The following is a 20,165-nucleotide window of genomic DNA, read 5'->3' on the forward strand; positions in this document are numbered from 1 at the left end:
TACTGTAGATATAAAAATTATTTAACCAAACACTTAATTAATTTACTGTATATATAATTATGCAATATTTACATTATTATCCTATATACCAAACATAGGCTGATTATCAAGAAGTTTGACTCGTTGTGATCGCAGCGAGTACATAATAATAATAATAATAATAATAATAATAATAATAATAATAATGATAAAAATAAAGTGAGGCAAGATGTAAAGAAATAATGCATCTTTTATGGATTCTCCAAACATTAGACTATTTGTTTTTAATTATTTTTTTAAATGAGCGAAGTGTGAAGACTTAAATATGCATATTGTATAACTCTAATAAGAACATTCTAACTCCAATATGTCTTCAAAAATTTGAAAAAAATAATATAAAATGCGTTGAGAGTCAAATCCGGATCTATTTCTAAATTCGAAAAATATAATATAAAATGCGTATGGGAGTCAAATTCGGGTCTATTGTTTGAAAGACAATTATCCTCACCGTTGGAGTATAAACGCAATTATTTTCTTATTTATTTTAAATGTGTCAAAACACTATAAATAAATATACATTTATCTTTAAAATAAATGTGATATACCAACCTCTTATTAAAAAGTCAAAATTAGGAGACTATAATCATTTTCATGTGACAAAACAAACATTTGTCCTAACATATTCACTTTCGTATAATCAATACTAATGATTTGACAAAAAAATTTCAATTTTGTTAGGCGAAACTCTCTTTCTATGTGCAAGTGATACCAACCAAATTTATTCGTTTGTCCGTCTAATTATTGAGAAATTCATACATTTTTATCCATCGGATTTAGTATACTATAAATCTACAAGTATTATTGAAGATAATCATGCGTCATTCTTTTGAAAAAGTTAATCAGGCATGTAGTTGTCATAACTTATGAAAAAAATTGAATGGTAGTTGTCATAAACATTGACTATTTATGACTCTTAAGTTATCTATTTGTAAATAAAAGGTTTGATTTTTTTTTTAAAAAAATGGACTAGGTTTATGGACCATTCAAATCAAAGATTACAGGAAGGAGTAATCATCATTTCAAATCTTGTGACATTATTCAGTTTTAAATGAAATTTTACAATTTTATCATTCTACTTTGACATTTTTTTTTCAAAAAGAAAGATCAAATAACATTTCAAATCTTGTGATATTATGTTTGTGTAACCACCATTTAACACTAGAATATAGATCATATTTCATTTAACTAAAATCCTTCAACCCAATCTTACTATTATTTTTAAAATAATTTTATTTGAATTGATTGAGTGTGTGCGGACTATAACTTACGAGGATTAATCCAACTTTGAAACGTAAAATAACTCAAATGACAAGTTCAATTACCATTACAAATATTTGAAGTTAAAGTAGAAAATCACACAGGTATAGATTCTAACAAAACAAAAATATTTTTAAAAGAAATACTTCTTTCCAAAACTTTACAACATCCATTGAATACTCTATGATAAAAAAAATGCAATATTAAATATAAAATAAATATTGCAACACATTTAAAACTCTCTCAAATCTACAAACTCATTTGGGTATCAAACTCATATGAATAATGAATTTTTAATTCATTTCTCTCTCTTAGAAATGCATTCACGGTTCATTCACCAAAGCCCATTATATATATATATATATATATATATATATATATATATATATTATTTCTTTCATTTCCTTGATGTATTTTAATATATACAAATGAATTTAAAGTTATAAGTTTAATTTTATTTTTATATAATTAATTTTATTTTTTATATAATATTTTAATATATTAAATTTTATATATATATATTTATATATTAATTTTATTTAATTATATATATATATAATTATTTTTTCTTATATATTTTTTTATATATCCTAAATTTATAATAATTAAAAAAAATTAAAAAATACATTAAAATATAATATAAAATAGGAAATAACATTACAAACTACAAATTAAAAATAAAAGACATTTTAGACTACATTAAATGATAAAGATTTCAAGATAAAAATAGTCGATTTCAAGATTTCATATCTTGGTACGAAAAAAATAAGAGATAAAGAAGCTCACATTGTACCTCGTAATGTATTAATTGATCATACGTGGGAAGAGTACACCAATTTCGAGAATTGATACATGTGTACGAAGTATTTTTTATTTAATTTTTAGCATTGTTTGTTTTGCTGTAATTTTCTTGTTCGGTTATTGTAACTTTTGTTTATGTAACGATGTTTAATTTGATTTTTAATATATATAAATTATTAATTTATAATTATTTTTATTATAATTTCTTTTAATTAAATAGAAAAAAATGTTGAAGTTTAATTTGTAAAATTTATAAATATATAGATAGTATTAAAAATGTTTAAAAAATGGTAAGAAAAATAATATTTTAATAATATTTTTTTAAGTGTGAAAATGAATTTTTGGATTAGAGATAAATTATTGTTGAATATGTTTGACGTTTATCGACTAAACAGAATTTTATTGGATTCTCTATTATTTACCTATTACAATTTCAATATTATAAGCTCAATAATTGATGGACTTATTACAATAACTGTATGACTTATTTGATCTGAATACAAGTGTTTGAGATGTTATTTGATCTTTCTTCTTGAAAAAAGGAGAAGAAAAGTTTAAAGATTATTATGTTAGGAGAAAATCAAAATTAAGATGAGAAAAAGAGAAATATTGTTTCAGTTAATCTAAAAGAAAATACAAAATATAGTTATAATCTTATTCTACAATTCTAAATAGTAAGTTTTATTTTGCTGGATAACTAACACAACTTACAATCAATTTTTTTTTATTTTAAATTAGAACGTTATTATTAATTACGAGGGAGCTAATTTGAGCTTTTAAATTCTAATAACTAATATTTTAAATTAATTCCTAACCTATTTATTCCATAAAAAAATGACGTTAATATTAATGATTATGGGATCCAAGTTATTCCCAACATCTTAGCCATGAAACCATACCGATCTGCAGCTTCATCAATCTGCCGAATGAAAATAGACAACAATTAATACTTAACCCTATATATAAGATATGGGGGAAAATCATATGTTTTTTCTTACCTGTTTTTGGGTTGGGCGACCGGCTCCATGCCCTGCCTTGCATTCGATACGACCCACTATCGGGTTAGTCTGCATGTTCTTCTCCAAGTTCGAGCAAAGAACGTGCTGCATGGTCTGGAAATTGGACTAAATTATGGTTTTTACTAGCAAATTTTATGAATAATGAAACAAAAGTCCAATGTTCGATCAAAACTCACGGCTAACATCTTTAAAGAGTGAAGAGGAACGACACGATCATCATGGTCGGCTGTTAATAACATGGTGGATGGATATTGAGAAGCCTTAACGGGAAATTCTTCCCATGGTCTCCTCACGTTGTGGAGTGGCGAGTACCTAATAATAATAATGAGAAAGTTAATGAACAAGTAAAACATAATGTAATAAGAATCGAATCTAAGACAATCTTCTAGTATGTCTTTTATCATTTTATTTAAATGGTCTAAGTGTGAAGACTTAAACCAATGACCATGGACATTTCTAAATAAAGAGAAGGAACGACAAATGAAGTTAGTTTTATTAACTTGATTAACCAATGGAATTCTTCCTCCTTCGAAGAACATCCGAACTCGGGTATCCATGCATGACCTAACAAGGAAAAAAGAAAAGAAAAGTAACACAATTATTGCTATAAAGATATCATTCTACTAATAACAATTTCCTTTAAGAGAATTGAAACTAACCTATGGTGAATTTATGGAATCTAAGCATATCTATAACACCAACATGAGCAAGAGCACAACCAAATAGATCAGGCCTCTAGAGAAACAAAAAAATAAACAAATTTCAAAATCAAATTTCGAATTTCGAATTTAATAAAACATCGCGAAAAAAAAAAGAACAAGAAATGAACCTGATTTATACACGCCCCAACAAGAAGCCCGCCATTGCTCCCTCCTTCAATACACAATTTCCTCGGTTGCGTGTACCCATAATCCACAAGATACTCACCAACGGATATAAAATCGTCGAAACAATTCATTTTATTTCCAAGCGAACCGTCTTTATGCCACTCTTCTCCATATTCACCACCCCCACGAATATTAGCCAAGCAAAAAACAACTCCCAAATGTTTCATCAAAATTACACGACTAACATCAAAGTACGACGTGAGACTACAACCAAATCCACCATACCCATAAAGTAAACACGGATGCGATCCATCTAGCGAAATCCCTTTTCTAGACACAATAAACGCCGGTATTCTAGTCCTCCCATCTTTACTCGCAACAAAAACTTGCCCAACAATGAAATCCTCACGATTGAATCCATGCACAACAACCTCTCGAAAAATTCTCAGCTCGAAGCCGGGTTTCAAATTACATTGGTAAATAATCTTCGGAGTGAGGAAGCTAGTGAAACCAATGAAGGCGATACTATCTTCACGCCTACAAGAAATCTCAGAAGCAGTGCCAATATCAAAAGGGAAATTATGAAGAAGTGAACCCGTTTTAAGGTCCCTTAATTGCACGACATGCTTAACATCCCTAAGGTAACGAACTATCATTTGATCTTTGTTAACAGCGTTGGCTGATAACAACACATCTTTGTCCTCTTCGGGGAGAACATCGTTCCAAATGCTTGGTTCGTTAAGATCAACGCGAACCAACTTGTATTTTGGCGCATCCTTATTAGTTCTAAACGTAAACGATGAATCATCGTTCGACACGACGATATATTCTGCGTCGAAGTTGTCTACAAGCTTAATGAAGGGAATCATCCCTTTGAGCCCATTAGAGAGTTGTGAAGTTTTGTATTCATAATAGTATAGTTTATTAACCGAGCTGCAACCGTCGTAAATATAAAGTAGGACATACTGCATTACAATAAAAGTATCAAAAGTCACATCTTTTAAATAATGTTAACTTGATTTTTGAGAAAACAAAAACTTATTTGTACCTTGCCATCATTTGTAACATATGGTTGAGACAAGTGGTTTGGATTTTGTGGATCATTCCAACATAAGATATCATCAGATTGGTTGGTTCCAAGGAAATGATAATACAACTCTTGATTTATGTTAGCATTTGTTTCTGTTCCAACATCCAACTTTTCTCCCTCCCTGCAAAACAAACAAAGTGATTTTGATCTTAGGTATAGGTAATGGGTTATTTAAATAATATATGTGAAATTTAAAAATGTATGATTGTAGATGATTTTAAGAAAATGGATAGTTTTTGGTACAAATATTTAAATGATAATTTTAAATATTATATAATGTAAATTTTAATAATTTGATTAATGAATTGAGTGATGTAATAGATATAAAATAAGAAAATGAAATGATGTTTGATTAGATTATGAAATTGTTTATTGAGGCAAATATAGTGTTGATTATAAATTTTATATCTCAATTTTATAAAAAATAATAATAATTTATTTAGTGAATATTCAAATAAAATCCAACCATTATATCCTGAAAATATCTATAAATTTAGAAATAGAGTTTTAATATACTAATTTTGATTGAGGTTAAGAAATTTTAGTTTTAATTCATATTTGATTTGAACTTGTTGAATATTAACTTTTTATTATTTTAATATTTTGTTTTTCTTATTATTAGAATAATTATGTATATGAATAAACAAAACTATTTTTTTGGTTCTATTTTGAATTACTAATAAATGTTATATTTGTTAAGTAATTTATTCTTTTTATTTAATTATATTATTTTAATTATTATTTATCCAAAAAATTCATTTTAAACAATTATAAGTTATTATTATTAATTACTTATACATTATATTTTTATCTTTATTTAATAAAAAAAATTGTTTGAACTAATATTGTGATAAATGTGACATGAGACTAAATGTGATAATTCCTAACTTCACAAAAATAAATTAATAATTTATTTTTAAATATCAAAATATTTCTTATTTTTAAAAAAATACTATATAATTATAAAACTAAAATAATTATAAACTAATAAAATCATACAAATTTAACTTAGTTTAACTAAATCAAGTTAGTAGTATAATTTAAAATCTTAAAATTTATAATAAAAAAATCAATTTTAGATGTTAACTACCTTATACTTGATTAGATTATAATTAGGTCTTTTAAATTTGTTTGAAAAAACAACTTAATTTGTTTGAGAAATGATCGGAAATAATATGACAATAAATTTGATCGTATCTCAACTTTTTGTCATATTATTCTCGTCCATTATCATTTCCCTTTTTAACTCGAAGTATTTAACAACTAAAATTACAAAAATTCAATATTAACTTACTCGGGAGCTGAATATCGATTGTAAAAGAACCCTTTAGAGTCTTTGGTCCAACAAATGCTTGAAAACTTGACCTAATTACAACACAAAAACATACCATAATACAATAATAATAACTATAAGTTAAGAACATTTAAATGGAAATGAATATCCTTATGAACAAACCCTAGAAATTAAATTTCTCACCCATAACAGAGTATCATCCTCCAATCGTCTATCCTTAATCCGCATAACCTTGATTGTAACCCAATCACTTCCACTCGAACTAATTCCATACGCAACGTATTTCGCATCTTCACTCACGCTCAAAATCCGTAACGCAACGGTTCCATCATCACTTAGTTCATTCGGATCTAGTAATACATTACCTTCTAAATCTCCATCTCCATTCAAACTATCCTAAAACAATGAAAACGGAAATGAAAACGGAAATGACGAAAACCTAACCTAACACAGATTGATTGTTGAATAGTTAGTATAAAACCTGAATGTAGAGGACGTCGTGAGCTTGAAGACCTGTATTATGATAATAGAAATAACTGTCTCCTCTTCTAAACGGCGCACCGTAACGCGGATGATCGAAGAGATCTGTTAATTTCTCACGAAGAGAATCTCTAGTTTCGCATTTCTGAAGAACGGAATCTGTTAATTGTACCTGTTTCTCAATAAAATCATTCACCTCCTCTGATTCGCGATCTTCAAGCCTGTGTATACAATGTAATGATAAACATCGATTTCCGATAATCAGTAATCACATTATCAGATCTTAAATCAAACAAATCTAACAAATCAATCATCAATTACATGATCCATGAGAAAAGTAAGGAAATCACCATCGATAAGGATCGGGAACAAGGACGCCGTGATAATCGTCTACGATGGAGTCGTCTCTTCGAACAACTGGATACTGTAATGGCGAGCTCAAAGAAGAGAGAGAATCCATTGAGATGGTAGAAGAGAGAGAAATCAAGGTAATGTGATAAAGGAAATGAATATTGATTTGTATATAAAGGAGACTGGTTAAAGAAGAAGATGATTGGAGATGGCGGGAGAATGAGAACATATTATTCTGTTTTGCTTTTTATTCTCAATTAATAATATCATTATTTTTTCAAATATTAATTATTGATTTTATTTTTATTATATTCTTTTACAACTCGTTAAGATTTGTACATCTTCTTTAAAAGACGAGATTTCGAATTTTGTTAACTTTTTATTTATTTAAAATTTATAAATAAAATATTTATGTCATTAATTTAAGTATTTTTACTATTAAATTTGAGAAAATAAGTAGTTAAAACCTTGATAAATTTAGATAGTTAAATTATTGAATTTTATTTAATTATTTATAAATATCAGGTAGATAATTAGTTAATCGCGTTTTTGAAACTATTAAAAACAAAACCTACCTTTTTATAACTTTTAAAAATAATGAGCTCCAACCGGTCCAACCGGTGAAGATAGAAAAAAGAGATCCCAATTTCATAATTTAATCAATTTTTTTAATATTATTTAGCAATTGAATGGAGATATGTTATTGAATGTTGGATGCATGACCTTCAAGATTTAATTGAGATATGATTATATTGTTTGTAATCTTTTAAATATATGGTTTTTTTTTTTGTAGTAATTGACAAATTGTTATGTGTTTTTTTTACTTTAAAATAAGTACTAATTAATATTAATCTAAATTATTTTATAAATAATTCAAACAAAAAGAATAAGTTTTTATTATAACTTTTTTTTGATAGATGACCAACAATAGGCAATTATGTCGCCATAGTGTGGATTATTGTGTTGACATTGATAAAATCAGAATCTTATAATTATATATATTAAAATATTTATATTTAAATAATAATAAAAATACCCAAATTCTAGTAAGAAGTACACACCACAACAATTAACTATAATACATATATTTATCCATTGATTATTAATAATGATTCCCCATTAATAATAATTTACCCAAAACAAATGTAATTTGACTCTATACTAAAGTTTGGAGTCAAAATTAACCCACAATAAAATCCAAACACTTAGTTCTTACTATCAATATTTTTTAAAAATAATTTTATAAAATTAAATAAAAAAAATAACATATAAGAAAAAATTGTGACTATGATAACATTAAAAACTCTAAGCTTTAGTCTCAAAAACCTCAATACACAAACTACTCTAAATTAGTCTTGCTTCAAGCAATACCATTCAATTGAGAGATCTTATCGTTCAATAACATAACATTATGTGTTTTATTCATTTTGAGTAATAAATATCTTTAAAGATAATTATGTGTTCTAGTTATATAATCGCAATCTATTTTTTGAACATATTGGTTAACCTACATTAGTAATTGGTTTGGATGTTGATTTCGTTAGTTGGATAATATATACTCGATTTTCTCAAGAGATTATAGATTTTAGACTTGTGTTTGGTTAGTATTAGATATTGACAAACGCTACACTTTTATCGTCTTTGAAAGCAATACAAATAATATATCAAATGACATGTTTTGGATAGGAGGAAAATTTTGACATTTTAAAAGAACGGTTGAAAGATAAATTTCATTTTGTTTCAAAATTACTTTGATATCCCCTCGTCTGACTTAATATTCGGGGTTTAAAACCTATTGTAAATTTCTTAAAAACAAAATATTTGGTAACTTGTACCACTTTTAACAATTTAATTTTTTTTTAATTAAAAAAAATACCTCGTCTTTAATGGTCTAAACTTTGAACGCCTATTTTAGCTTATATCTCAATATCTTAATTTTAGGAATGATCGTAAATGAATGCCTACACAAGAAACGCAGTACATTCCCACATTCGATGACATTGATAATGTCAGCGTTGCACCTCGAGTCCTCGACATTGATCATAAAAGAACTTCTCCTTCAACTAGAATCAACATCAATTAGAATAAAATTATGTTTTGACTTTAGGAGTTTTGCTAAAACAATTGGTTCATCACACGTTTCAACCAACCTTTTTATTTTCATTTTAAACTAAATTTGATTTTGTATTTTAATAACAATTAGTCCTGATTGGTTACAAGATTATTTATTAAAAATAACATACTAATTTTTATATAAACATCATATAATTTAAATAATTCATTCAATATTCAATTGTACCCCGCACACCTCTCGAATGTATTATAAAGTCAATATCATTAAAAGGGCCTAATATGGAGATAATACTTAAAGCATATTCATATAACTAGCATTTAACCCGTGCATTTGCACGACTAATAATATAAAAAACCGTGAAAAAAAATTACGGATAACATTGTTAATTTTATTTTTAACCGTTTTAAGTTTATGGGTGGGTCAACCCCAAATCCGACCCAAATATCCATTTACTCAACATCATTATATATATATATAGATTAGTTAGTTAAAAAGTTGAACCTATATTAATATTAAAACGTCCCGCGTTTATCAAATTTGGTGTTTAATTTAAAATATAAAGTCTTTGTAGCTTAGTTGGTTAAAGAGTTGCACTTGTTTTGTTAGGTTGCAAGTTCGAAACATACCTCTAACATTTTTAATTTTATTAGGTTGCAAGTTCGAAACATACATCTAACATTTTTAATTTTATTTTTAACTGTTTTAAATTTAAAGAAGGGTCAACCCACAATCCGACCCAAGTATCCAAATTAACCACAGCTCTCGACCCGGCAATCCGGACACTTTAAAAATTAAGCATCATTATATATATATAGATTTGTATTAAATTAATTTTAATATTAACAAAATTTACTGGTCAATGGGTATTTGACTTATTATTGTATATTAATCAATTTTTAGTTACTATGCAAAATGTTGGGTGTTTGAGTTTTTTTTAATGGTTGTTTAATTAGTTTTGAGGCTCTTTTTAGCTTAAAGAAAAGGACAATTTATTGATATTTTTGTTTTCTTATCAGTAGAAAATAAGACAAACTTATCCTACATAGTTAAATATATAATTTCAAAAATGCTTAAAATAATCGTTCACAATTAAATCTTATTATAAAAAAAATCAAGTAACGAAAACAAAACACCCAAACATACATATTAGTCTTCCACTTGTAAATAATTAGTTTTTTAAAGTTACTTTTTTGTTACCACAAATACAATATCCCGAAATACATTGCGCAGTAAGATCACCACGACGACAATAAAAAATACTACATTCTTCGTCAGTTTGACATGTTGGACGATTAGAAGGTATCTTCGATGCATATGATTGTTTCCTAATACCTATAAATATACATAAATTATCTGTGAATACACATGGAAGAAAAATATTCACTAAAAAATAAATAACAAAAATGAGATACATACCTAGCAAAATAATATTAATCAATAAAATTATTAAGACACTCTTCCTCATGATAGACTTTTGATAATAACCCAGTAAACTAATAAACATGTAAGAAAATATTTTTTCTCTAGCTATATTGCAATATTTATACTATAAATATATATATAGAAAATTAAATTTATAGTGTTTATTACTAATTTATGTAATATATCATAAACACCAATTAAATTAAATGTGATATGGTAACATCATTCTCAAAATTGAATCTTTATTGTTTTCTTCTAAACTTATCTCTATTATTTTATTTCATATGGTTATTATGACCATTAAATGTTAACCATATTTTATATTAATCTCTATGATAATATTTGAAAAGATTTACACCATCATTAAAACAAAATATTTACTAGTTTATTAAGATTTTGTTTTGACAAAAAAAAAATAATGTATTTCATAAATTAACTTGCAATATTATGACAGATAAGGAAAATATAGATAGATTCACATAATTTTCAAAATTAAATCTTTACAATTATATTACTAACTTATATAACATTTATTATAAATATAATTATGATATATATACTATTTTAACATAAGATAATTTATAGACATCTCTACACTATATTCTTAATATTTTGTAAGAGATTTAATAATATTTATTTTCTAGATATAAAATGACGATCATTTATTATTCTGACATTGTTGATCCCTCTAAAATTTACAAATAAATTTATCTTTTATTTATACAAGGTAAAATACATCTTGAATGAATAACACTTTTTGAGATTTAAAAAAAAAAATAGAATAATAATGTGTTAGTATGTTTTTGAATTAACAACTAAATAATATAAAAATCATCTCAATCAAAGTCTAATAGAATAAGTTAGTAATTCATACATATTTGAAAATCGTTTTCAAATGGTTCATACACGCAACAAATGTAATGCGCCGCAACTACATCCCACCAGCAGAGCGGAGCCCAAACCCTGTAGCCCACAAACCTTTCCTTCTTCGATGTTTCAACCGAGTCATGTCGAGTCCATCATCAACTCAGCCAGAGTCATGTCGAGTCCGACCGGGATTGCATCGGACCACTGAAACCTCATCGACACAAATTGAAAATTTTCAATAATTTTTCAAATCTAATCTTCACGGAAAATATTCTCCACTATAAATTTTCAAAATCTAAAAAAAAAATGTCTCGTTGAAGGGTTTATGATTTTTAACACTTCAAATCAAACATTCTTAATAGACAATATATTTAAGTGGAGACTCATAACTCTGGTAGATGAAAGGGAGATTGAAAATTCAGGTTTTTTAGTGTATCATTAATGGAGGCTAATAATACTCATATTGATAAAGAAATTAAAACAAACAAATTGGGGATCTGAAATATGAATGTTTATAGTATATGTTTTTTTTTTTATCAAATTATTCACTTAAGAAATAGTTATAGGGCGGATCTATATTAGAGTTAGAATGTGCTGAAGCCGAATTCCGAAATTTTAACTTTTTTACGAATGAAATATGAAATAACCCTTAATTTTTTCAATTTAATTCACTATTTTGAATAGAAAAGGGCAAAACCTATGTTTATACACTCGTTTTATTCATAATTTAATGTTATTTTTTAAGCTTATCCTAATTTTGTTAAGTTAATCCCAACTCGAACTTTTGAATTCGTCCTCACAATGTCAATGGTCCATCAACCTCACTTTATTTTTTCTGAAATGTCGATTTTTTTTATGGTATCGTCGTTCTTTTGACATAATATCGTACTTGTTGCGACTTTTCTTTTTATAGCAAAAGTGAATCGATGTCAACGATATTTTACTTTCAATTTCTTAGGTTGGAACTATATATTTATGGACTTGTTTTTATTATGAACATTCTTATTTTGGAATATTTGCAACACTCGTAGATTTCCTCATGCAGCTAAAATCTAAGTACATTTTTTAAAATAATTTATTTATATTAAAAATGATAAAGAATAGTAAGAAAACGATGAAATATAATAATAAAAATTCCAAAAACAAAACAAAAATTATAGGGCCTGTTTGATTTGTTAAACTAATCTATATTTGGTTGTGAAATTGATTTTATTATGATATCATGATTTTAAAATTTATTTGACAAATTTACTCTTATATATCAATAGGATTAACAGGCATTAGGTTATTTACGAAGTTAATTACATACTAATTGTTTAAAATTTAATTTACCGATTTTATGCAAACTGTGACTGCTCATGTACTTAATTGATCAATACTTAGAGATTTAGAATATCAATTATAAATCATAAAATACTATAAAACTTACAAATCGAGATTACTAGGTGAGGCAATAACAAAAGTGTTTCCTCGATTTTTTGAACTGTTGATAAAGATAATCTAAGTATCGAAAAAGATCCTCAAGGAATAATATTTACAAGGATAACGTGATAGCAACATTTAAATTAGTGAAAACGATAATCAACAACAAAAAAAAGTTACTCTCCGATCAATGGTTTATGATTGGTTTAATGTCGACCAATTCGAGGGAAGTCTAGTTGAGGTTAAAGGAGGCAAATTTCGAACATTGACATCAAGAGGAAGCATGCGATATTCAATTTGAAGATCTCTAAAAACTTTGATCATTTCCTCCACTAAAAGAGCTCTCCTAGCCCATCTCTCGCCCATATCTTGAAAATTTATTCGATGCGATAGCCAAACCGATACTTTAAGCCTGTTCATATCTTCCACGTCTCTCAAAACTATCATCGGGGATGGACACCAATGCTCGCTCTTGTTATCAACATATCTGCAATATAAAACAATGTAGTAGTTATTAATAATTGACCTGTTTCAAAAAAACCTGTTGAGAGTTCGAGCTGAAATTGGATTCATCAATAAATGTTAACAAACAACAATATTTCATCTACATTAATACTTTGATCATGCTCAAAACTCATTCATATATAAAATAAAATAAAAAACACTCACGAGATTCTTTTTGAAACATATATGAGAGAAAACTAACACAATCCCGACATATATCATTATATCACCCTACTTTAACTTAATGCGTTTTTAGTGGGAATCGAATCTGTCTTTTCCTCTCTTAGGCAAGACTCTTTCTACTAGTTAATCTAGTGGGTTACCTCAAATAAGTTTCTAATTTTGAAATCTCTATTTGGAATATAGATTCAAATATGCTTGGTATGAATTTAAGTTGTGACTCACTAAGATACATTAGAAATCGATTCTCTTTCGAATTAGTGTCTACCTAAACTTATCTAGATATGTATCAAGAGTAAAATGGGGATGGAGATACAAATAAAGCCAAAGTGTGCAAGAAAGGAGGAATCATATTTACCTGGTTATTTTTTCTTTCATGAGTGTGATCTTTTCGAAAGGAGTGGCAACATGAATGCAAAAGTCAATTGCATCTCCCATATCTGGACTACGATAATAATTGCTGATGGGTTTGGTAGCAAGAACACTATTAGGGTATGTGATCTTTTGGTTATCATACCTTAAGAAAACTGTAGTCAATATATTCATCTCTTCCACAACCATCTACAAAAGAATAAATTTATAAGAAAGTAAAAATGAAAACAAAATAAAGAAAACACACAAGTTAGATATTGTTTGTTACCTGTACTTGATCAATTTCACAACGATCCCCGACATCAAACGGGTGCATGACAAACAAGAATATGATGGCCTCGAATGTTGTTTTCAAAGTGTTACCAAACATGAAGGCAACTAATAGAAGTTGGGAGCCTAAAAAGATGAAGAATTGTGTAGTTGCTAGTTTGAGAATAAGAAGCCATATGACCAACATGATAACTACTATAACTACGTCCAGCATCCGGTGGAGTTTGTTCACAGCTGTTTTCGTGTCGTTTAGGGACAATGCAAGGGCTCGACGTTCTCTAAAAGAATTAACCTGAGATTGTGAAGAAGTTGATTTAGATGAGATCTTGTTTGACCTAAGATGATATACACATCAAAAAATTATTCTTTGAGCCTAGGTCTCTATTTGGCTACGATCAAAACTTGTTCTGTATTAAGTAACCAAAATCGAGAGTTTACTCAAAATCTTTTTCACATGTAAATTTAAAAATCGAAATTATGTTTTAAATAGTAAGAGTATTGCTGTATTGGTCTTATTGTTAAGTTTAAACTCAACTATCATATTGCGTTGACTTAAAAAAAAAGTTTACATTCAAATAATATTAATTATAAATTATTATTATATATATATAATTAAGTATAAAATTAATTAAAAATAATAATAACAGTTATAAATTCAATTACATCAATTAATTATATAAATGTAATAACTTTTTTTCTAATTTGTAAATAAGAAACAGATTTATGTTTGTAAAATCCTAAACTAAATAATTTATAAAAAGAGTTTAACTCATAAAAGTTTACATAAATATGATTCATTAACCTCTTTTATAATCTTAAAACTAAAATATCTCAAATATAGGATAATCTTATATATTAAATAATTGTGTGTTTAATATATAAAGTTGTACTAGTCATCATAATCAACATATTCATATATAAAAAAATAAAAATAAAATAATAATAATAATAATATCATAATCTCATTAATATATATTAATGTTTCAACCGGACACAAAATTAATATTTAATATTTTTTTATTAAATCATTTAAAGTAATAATAATATTTATATAATAATATAATTCAAAATTTCATCTTAGTTTTTAAATATAACGTTTCAAGTTTTATGCACAGGTCAACCCGCAAATTAACAACCCGATCCGTTTATTTTAACGAAACGGGTTGTGCATTGTGGTGTGAGGACCTAGTTATTTAAAAACCGGTAAAACCGGTGTGATTTGATTTTTTTGGATTATTCAAGTAACTCAAACTTTTTATACAAATATATATTTAGATTTTGTATCTAAAACTAAAATTTGATAGATATTGAATTGATTTTTATATAAGAAAATAAATATTACCACCCAATTCTTGAGAGTACTTTTGCTTATTCCTTTGCTCTCATTTGACCCTTCAATAAGCTTCATAGTCTTCATAGCCTCCTCTTCCCTCATAAATCTCATAAGGTCCTCCAAATAGATGAACCTAAAAGAAACAACACAATATCAAAACTCATGAACAAGAACATAACATGTAAAATGATACCAAGGAATACGATTTTTCGCTTACCTAGATCTTACCATAGCCACATTGAAAAATATCTTCTTTGCTGCAGCTTTTGCTTGACATTCACTAGTAATGTGAAGTACACCAGATCCATTATCATGGTCAAGAGAATCTTGTATAGTTTCATCCATGGTTGAAAGAACACCTTTCTTCACCATACTCATCAACCTCTTCATATTCCAAGCAGAGACATTCATCTGATTCAGCCTCTGCAGATGATCAACCGTAACTCCATCTTCTCTTTTCGTCTGAAAAACATTAGCCTTGATCAGATCAGCAGGAACATCAGCCCCTGCATCTTGTAGCTTCCGAACCTCAGACATCAATCGATCACATTCTTCATTCTCTTGGCGAAGTTTAATCAATGGAGGCCCGGAAAGTGTCTCGATAACATACTGGTTGAACAAAGAGTCATGAATTCGATCGAAAAATCGACTGACATGAAAGGACGAAGCCAGAACCTTCACTAGAAGAGTTTTTAGTAACCATATCAATGTACCCACCAAAAGACAAATCAAGATTCTAGTAACATAAGGTAACACTTCACCATTAGTTATCCTCTCAACTTTCTTATTGAAAATACATTGCCATGAAATCAAAACCAGACCCAACCATATACAGTTCTGAACAGCATTCCTGATTCCATATACAAAATACAAAACCCTTTTTCTCCATATGAAATTTCGTTCAATGAAGAAGACAATTATTCGAATTACCCAACCAGAAACTAATCTCCCACTTATCAAAACTAAAACCATTATTTCCCATTTCCATAGATGGAGTTCGAATAATGTTCTGTTTCTTAACATCCTGATTGCTAATGTACAAGATAAAGCTGCTATGACTATAATGAAACTCACAGTTTGAAAAATAGACCATTTGCTAAACTTCATCTTCTTGTAATACTCCTCCGGGAAATCATCATCTAGAAATGGATCATCTTCATCAACCCTTTGTTTCTGTGATCTCTGATCCTCCGGCGGATCATCCAACAACCTCGACTTCGACTTCGTCTTTGCCCTGAACAAGACTCTCGACTTCCGTTGTTCCATAACTGCATCTCCAACTTCTTCGCGTATAGTTGTCCGTCCATTCTCGTTAAACGAAACCCTTGTTTCCCTCGGCGTTAACTGTCCATAAGTCGGACTGTCTACATTCCTTGGACATCGACCGCCTGATCCACTCGACGGAGGAGGGGAGGCGGCTATTCCAGATTCAAATTCGTTCAAAACCCTTAAAGCATTGGCGGTAGAGAAACTGTAACTGGGATCTTTCCGTTCGTTAATCGACATTGTAACTGATGGGTGATTTCCATTCCTAGTGGATTGTAATGTATAGAGATGAAAATGTTAGGGATTCGAGGAGATGGATCCATGACTCAGCAGGAAAAAGAGTAAAAAATGATGGGTTTTGGAGGGTTTTGATTATAATAATGATAATGAACGAGGAAGGAGTGAAGGAGACGATGATGATTAAGAAACATCGAACCGCCATGGTCGGAGATATGAATATCAGAAGCGTACAATTGTCGAGATCCGGTTGGTTTTCTTTTTCATCAGATAATTTCATAAGATTCTCTGATTTTGTAAATGGACACTTGTTATGTTTAGAGAATGTAATATACTTTTATAAGTTCTTTGTCTAGTAAGTATTAGACATTTATCAAATTTAAATATTTTTTTAATTATATGTTATCTGAAATTAATAACTTATTCATCTACCAAAATGATTTTTTAAATTTATAGAGCAAATTGTAAGTAGAGATGTGAACAAGATAGATTGACAAGGAGACAGAAAGTAAGGATGGCAAGGGAACAAATCGGAGAGTGCAAATTGTAAGTGTGGAAAGTAAGGATGGCAAGGGAACAATTCGGGAGAGTGCGAATTGTAGAGAGCAAATTGTAAGTGTGGATGACAATGAGTCAGATCGGGAGACGGTAAAGACATTTATTATTTTCGTCTCGTTTACTATTTTTACTACTATTTCGCCCCGTTTAATTTTTAAAAAAATAATGAGACATCGTATATATTATAATTTTTTTTTTAATTATATAAACAGATTTTTTTAATATGATATATATATATATATATAATAATATATTTGAAAATTTATATTATTATAAAAAAATAAACTTAAAATTCTTATAAAATATAAATATAATAAATAAATATATTAATAATTTTATAAAGCGAGTGAGATTTGCTAAATTAAAACTTAGATACAAATATCATTTGCCTCGTTTATAATTGGTGAGAATAAAGTATTGGTAGTGGTAGGAGATATTAATATAGAACCACCGTCCAATTGTAGAGATCATGTGAGTCTGGACACTTGTTTAGTTTAGAGAATATAATATATTTTAGACGAGACACTTGTCCAATTAGAAGAATTTTTTAGTTATAGGTTATCTAAATTAATAACTTATTCAGCCAATTTTTTTTTTATTTGAAAATATTGCAGACCTATGACAATGATTCTAAGGCAGGAAATCCATAATTTACTTAATATTTTGTAGATTTTAGTTTTACTTCATATATTAAAAATTTAATTTTAATAAATATTAATTATATATTATTATTATTATTTATATATAATAAATAATTTAAAAAAAATTAAATATAGAATTAATTAAATAATAATAAATAAATGATATTATAAATAAGTTATATTTATAAAATTAAGTATATTAATTCACTTAAATAAATAATATATTTTTTTTAATTTATAAATATAATATATTTTTTAATTTATAAATATAATATATTTTTTTAATTTATAAATATATTTAATTTTTTAATATAAAATCAAATTATTTATATTAAAAAAATAACACGTTTAAAATTTTATCTAAATTAAACTTGTTAGCACACAAGGCTTATTATCAATTTACGTTATTATGCACAATTATGATTCTATGAAATCACAACATTCACGAATATAAATTTCAAATACTTGAGATAGTATTCTTCTTGAATTCACTTTATTTGAATATATACTTTTTTTTTTTTTTTAATAAAGTTCATTTCAAAAAGTTGAATAGTGTTTTTTATGATAGATAATAATAACATGTTGAAAATTATGGATAAATTATTGAACTTCTAAATTGGTTAATTAAATAAAAATAAATATGGAGTTGGTTTGATCATGTTTAGGATGTCAATGGTACATTTAATGCCGTAAACTCTGGTCCTACATAAAGTTCGAAGTTTGAAATTTTAGAATTAATTCGTTATTTTTAAAATAAAATATTATTTTAAAAGATTTTAAATAATTCTGCTTTTAAAATTAATTTTAAAAATAATTAATTTAGAAAAAAAAATAAATAATTTTTAAATTTATAGTGATTAAATTACAATTTAATTTTCTAAAAATCTTTCATTTAAATTAATTTAAAAAATAATTTATTTGAAAATATAGTCGTCAATTAATATTTGAAAATCAATAAATTGACATAGGTGTAAAATATATTTTAATTAGAGTATTTTAAGTTCTGGTTGATACTTGGGAAAAATAATTTTGCGTTTCATCCTCCATACTCGTTTTAAAAACGGTCTATATTTATAAATTTGGCTTTTGAAAATCGGTTGTATAAGGTTTTGTTTTAACTGATTATTCTTCAGATCCTAGACATACGTAGATTTGTACGTATTTAAATAATTATAAGTACACGTTGCTGATGATGACTATGGAGGAAAATACCTAAAAAAAACATTACTTTAAAATGCATTAAGGTTAAAAACTAAATCCTAAACACACCTTTGTCAAAATATTTTTTTTGGAAATATTCCAAAAATATTTTTAAATTATTTTCTAATTTTTCGGGATTTTTAGAAAATGGTTTGGGATTCCAAAATCATGCCTTAGGACTAGTGTCCTAGGTCTTGGGTTTGTTTTATCGATCGGGGCTAAAAAGCTCTCGGTCTTGGTCAAGGACCCCTCAGTCTAGGTTCAGGATCCTCAATCAGGGTGTTAAGGCCTCTTGGTCGGAGTGCTAAGGTCTCTCGATCCTTGTCTAAAATTCTCAATCGGGTGCCATAATTCTTAGAGACCTTTGGGTCCTGGGTTCAGGAGTTCTCGGTCGGGTGCGAGACTCCTTGGTCCTAGGTCTGACTTCTCGGTCTTAGGTTTGACTTCTCGGTCCTAAGTGGAAGTCATCGGTCCTGGGTTCGGGAGTTCTCGGTCGGATGCGAGACTCCTCGGTCCTAGGTCTAACTTCTCGGTCGGATGTAAAAAATCATTGATCGGAAATCTCGGTCCTAGATGAAGAACATCGGTCGGATCTCTCAGTCCTGGCTCAAAAGCATCGGTCGAATCTCTTGATCCTAACTAGAATTTATCGGTCAAACTT

At 27.6% G+C, this 20,165-nt stretch overlaps 2 protein-coding genes across 2 annotated transcripts; both read right to left on the reverse strand.

The window, feature by feature from the left end:
• Positions 1-2,942: 2,942 nt before the first annotated feature.
• On the reverse strand, positions 2,943-7,288 carry LOC124931981 (prolyl endopeptidase-like). Its single transcript, XM_047472574.1, has 11 exons — positions 7,158-7,288; positions 6,809-7,028; positions 6,511-6,723; positions 6,328-6,398; positions 4,992-5,154; positions 3,946-4,908; positions 3,776-3,851; positions 3,617-3,680; positions 3,293-3,428; positions 3,096-3,209; positions 2,943-3,016 (listed from the first exon to the last, which is right to left on the reverse strand). Exons 1-11 carry the CDS (start codon positions 7,265-7,267, stop codon positions 2,951-2,953), a joined length of 2,196 nt encoding a protein of 731 aa, XP_047328530.1. The 5' UTR covers positions 7,268-7,288; the 3' UTR covers positions 2,943-2,950.
• Positions 7,289-13,027: 5,739 nt separating this feature from the next.
• On the reverse strand, positions 13,028-17,303 carry LOC124930869 (mechanosensitive ion channel protein 5-like). Its single transcript, XM_047471236.1, has 5 exons — positions 15,820-17,303; positions 15,612-15,735; positions 14,268-14,561; positions 13,986-14,188; positions 13,028-13,430 (listed from the first exon to the last, which is right to left on the reverse strand). Exons 1-5 carry the CDS (start codon positions 17,106-17,108, stop codon positions 13,139-13,141), a joined length of 2,202 nt encoding a protein of 733 aa, XP_047327192.1. The 5' UTR covers positions 17,109-17,303; the 3' UTR covers positions 13,028-13,138.
• Positions 17,304-20,165: the final 2,862 nt, after the last annotated feature.

This window comes from Impatiens glandulifera, chromosome 3 (assembly GCF_907164915.1).
Source record: "Impatiens glandulifera chromosome 3, dImpGla2.1, whole genome shotgun sequence".
Lineage (NCBI taxonomy): Eukaryota > Viridiplantae > Streptophyta > Magnoliopsida > Ericales > Balsaminaceae > Impatiens > Impatiens glandulifera.

Bases quoted from the DNA above. Each gene is read 5' to 3' on its own strand.
- LOC124930869 (XM_047471236.1), bottom strand. From the start codon at position 17,108: ATGTCGATTAACGAACGGAAAGATCCCAGTTACAGTTTCTCTACCGCC. The intron at 14,189-14,267 runs GTAACAAACAAT...ATTCTTTTGTAG, and splicing joins GTGAAATTGATCAAGTACAG to ATGGTTGTGGAAGAGATGAA. The intron at 13,431-13,985 runs GTAAATATGATT...TTTATATTGCAG, and splicing joins ATGAAAGAAAAAATAACCAG to ATATGTTGATAACAAGAGCG.
- LOC124931981 (XM_047472574.1), bottom strand. From the start codon at position 7,267: ATGGATTCTCTCTCTTCTTTGAGCTCGCCATTACAGTATCCAGTTGTT. The intron at 3,429-3,616 runs GTTAATAAAACT...TATTATTATTAG, and splicing joins GAATTCCATTGGTTAATCAA to GTACTCGCCACTCCACAACG. The intron at 3,210-3,292 runs GTGAGTTTTGAT...TCCAATTTCCAG, and splicing joins ACTCTTTAAAGATGTTAGCC to ACCATGCAGCACGTTCTTTG.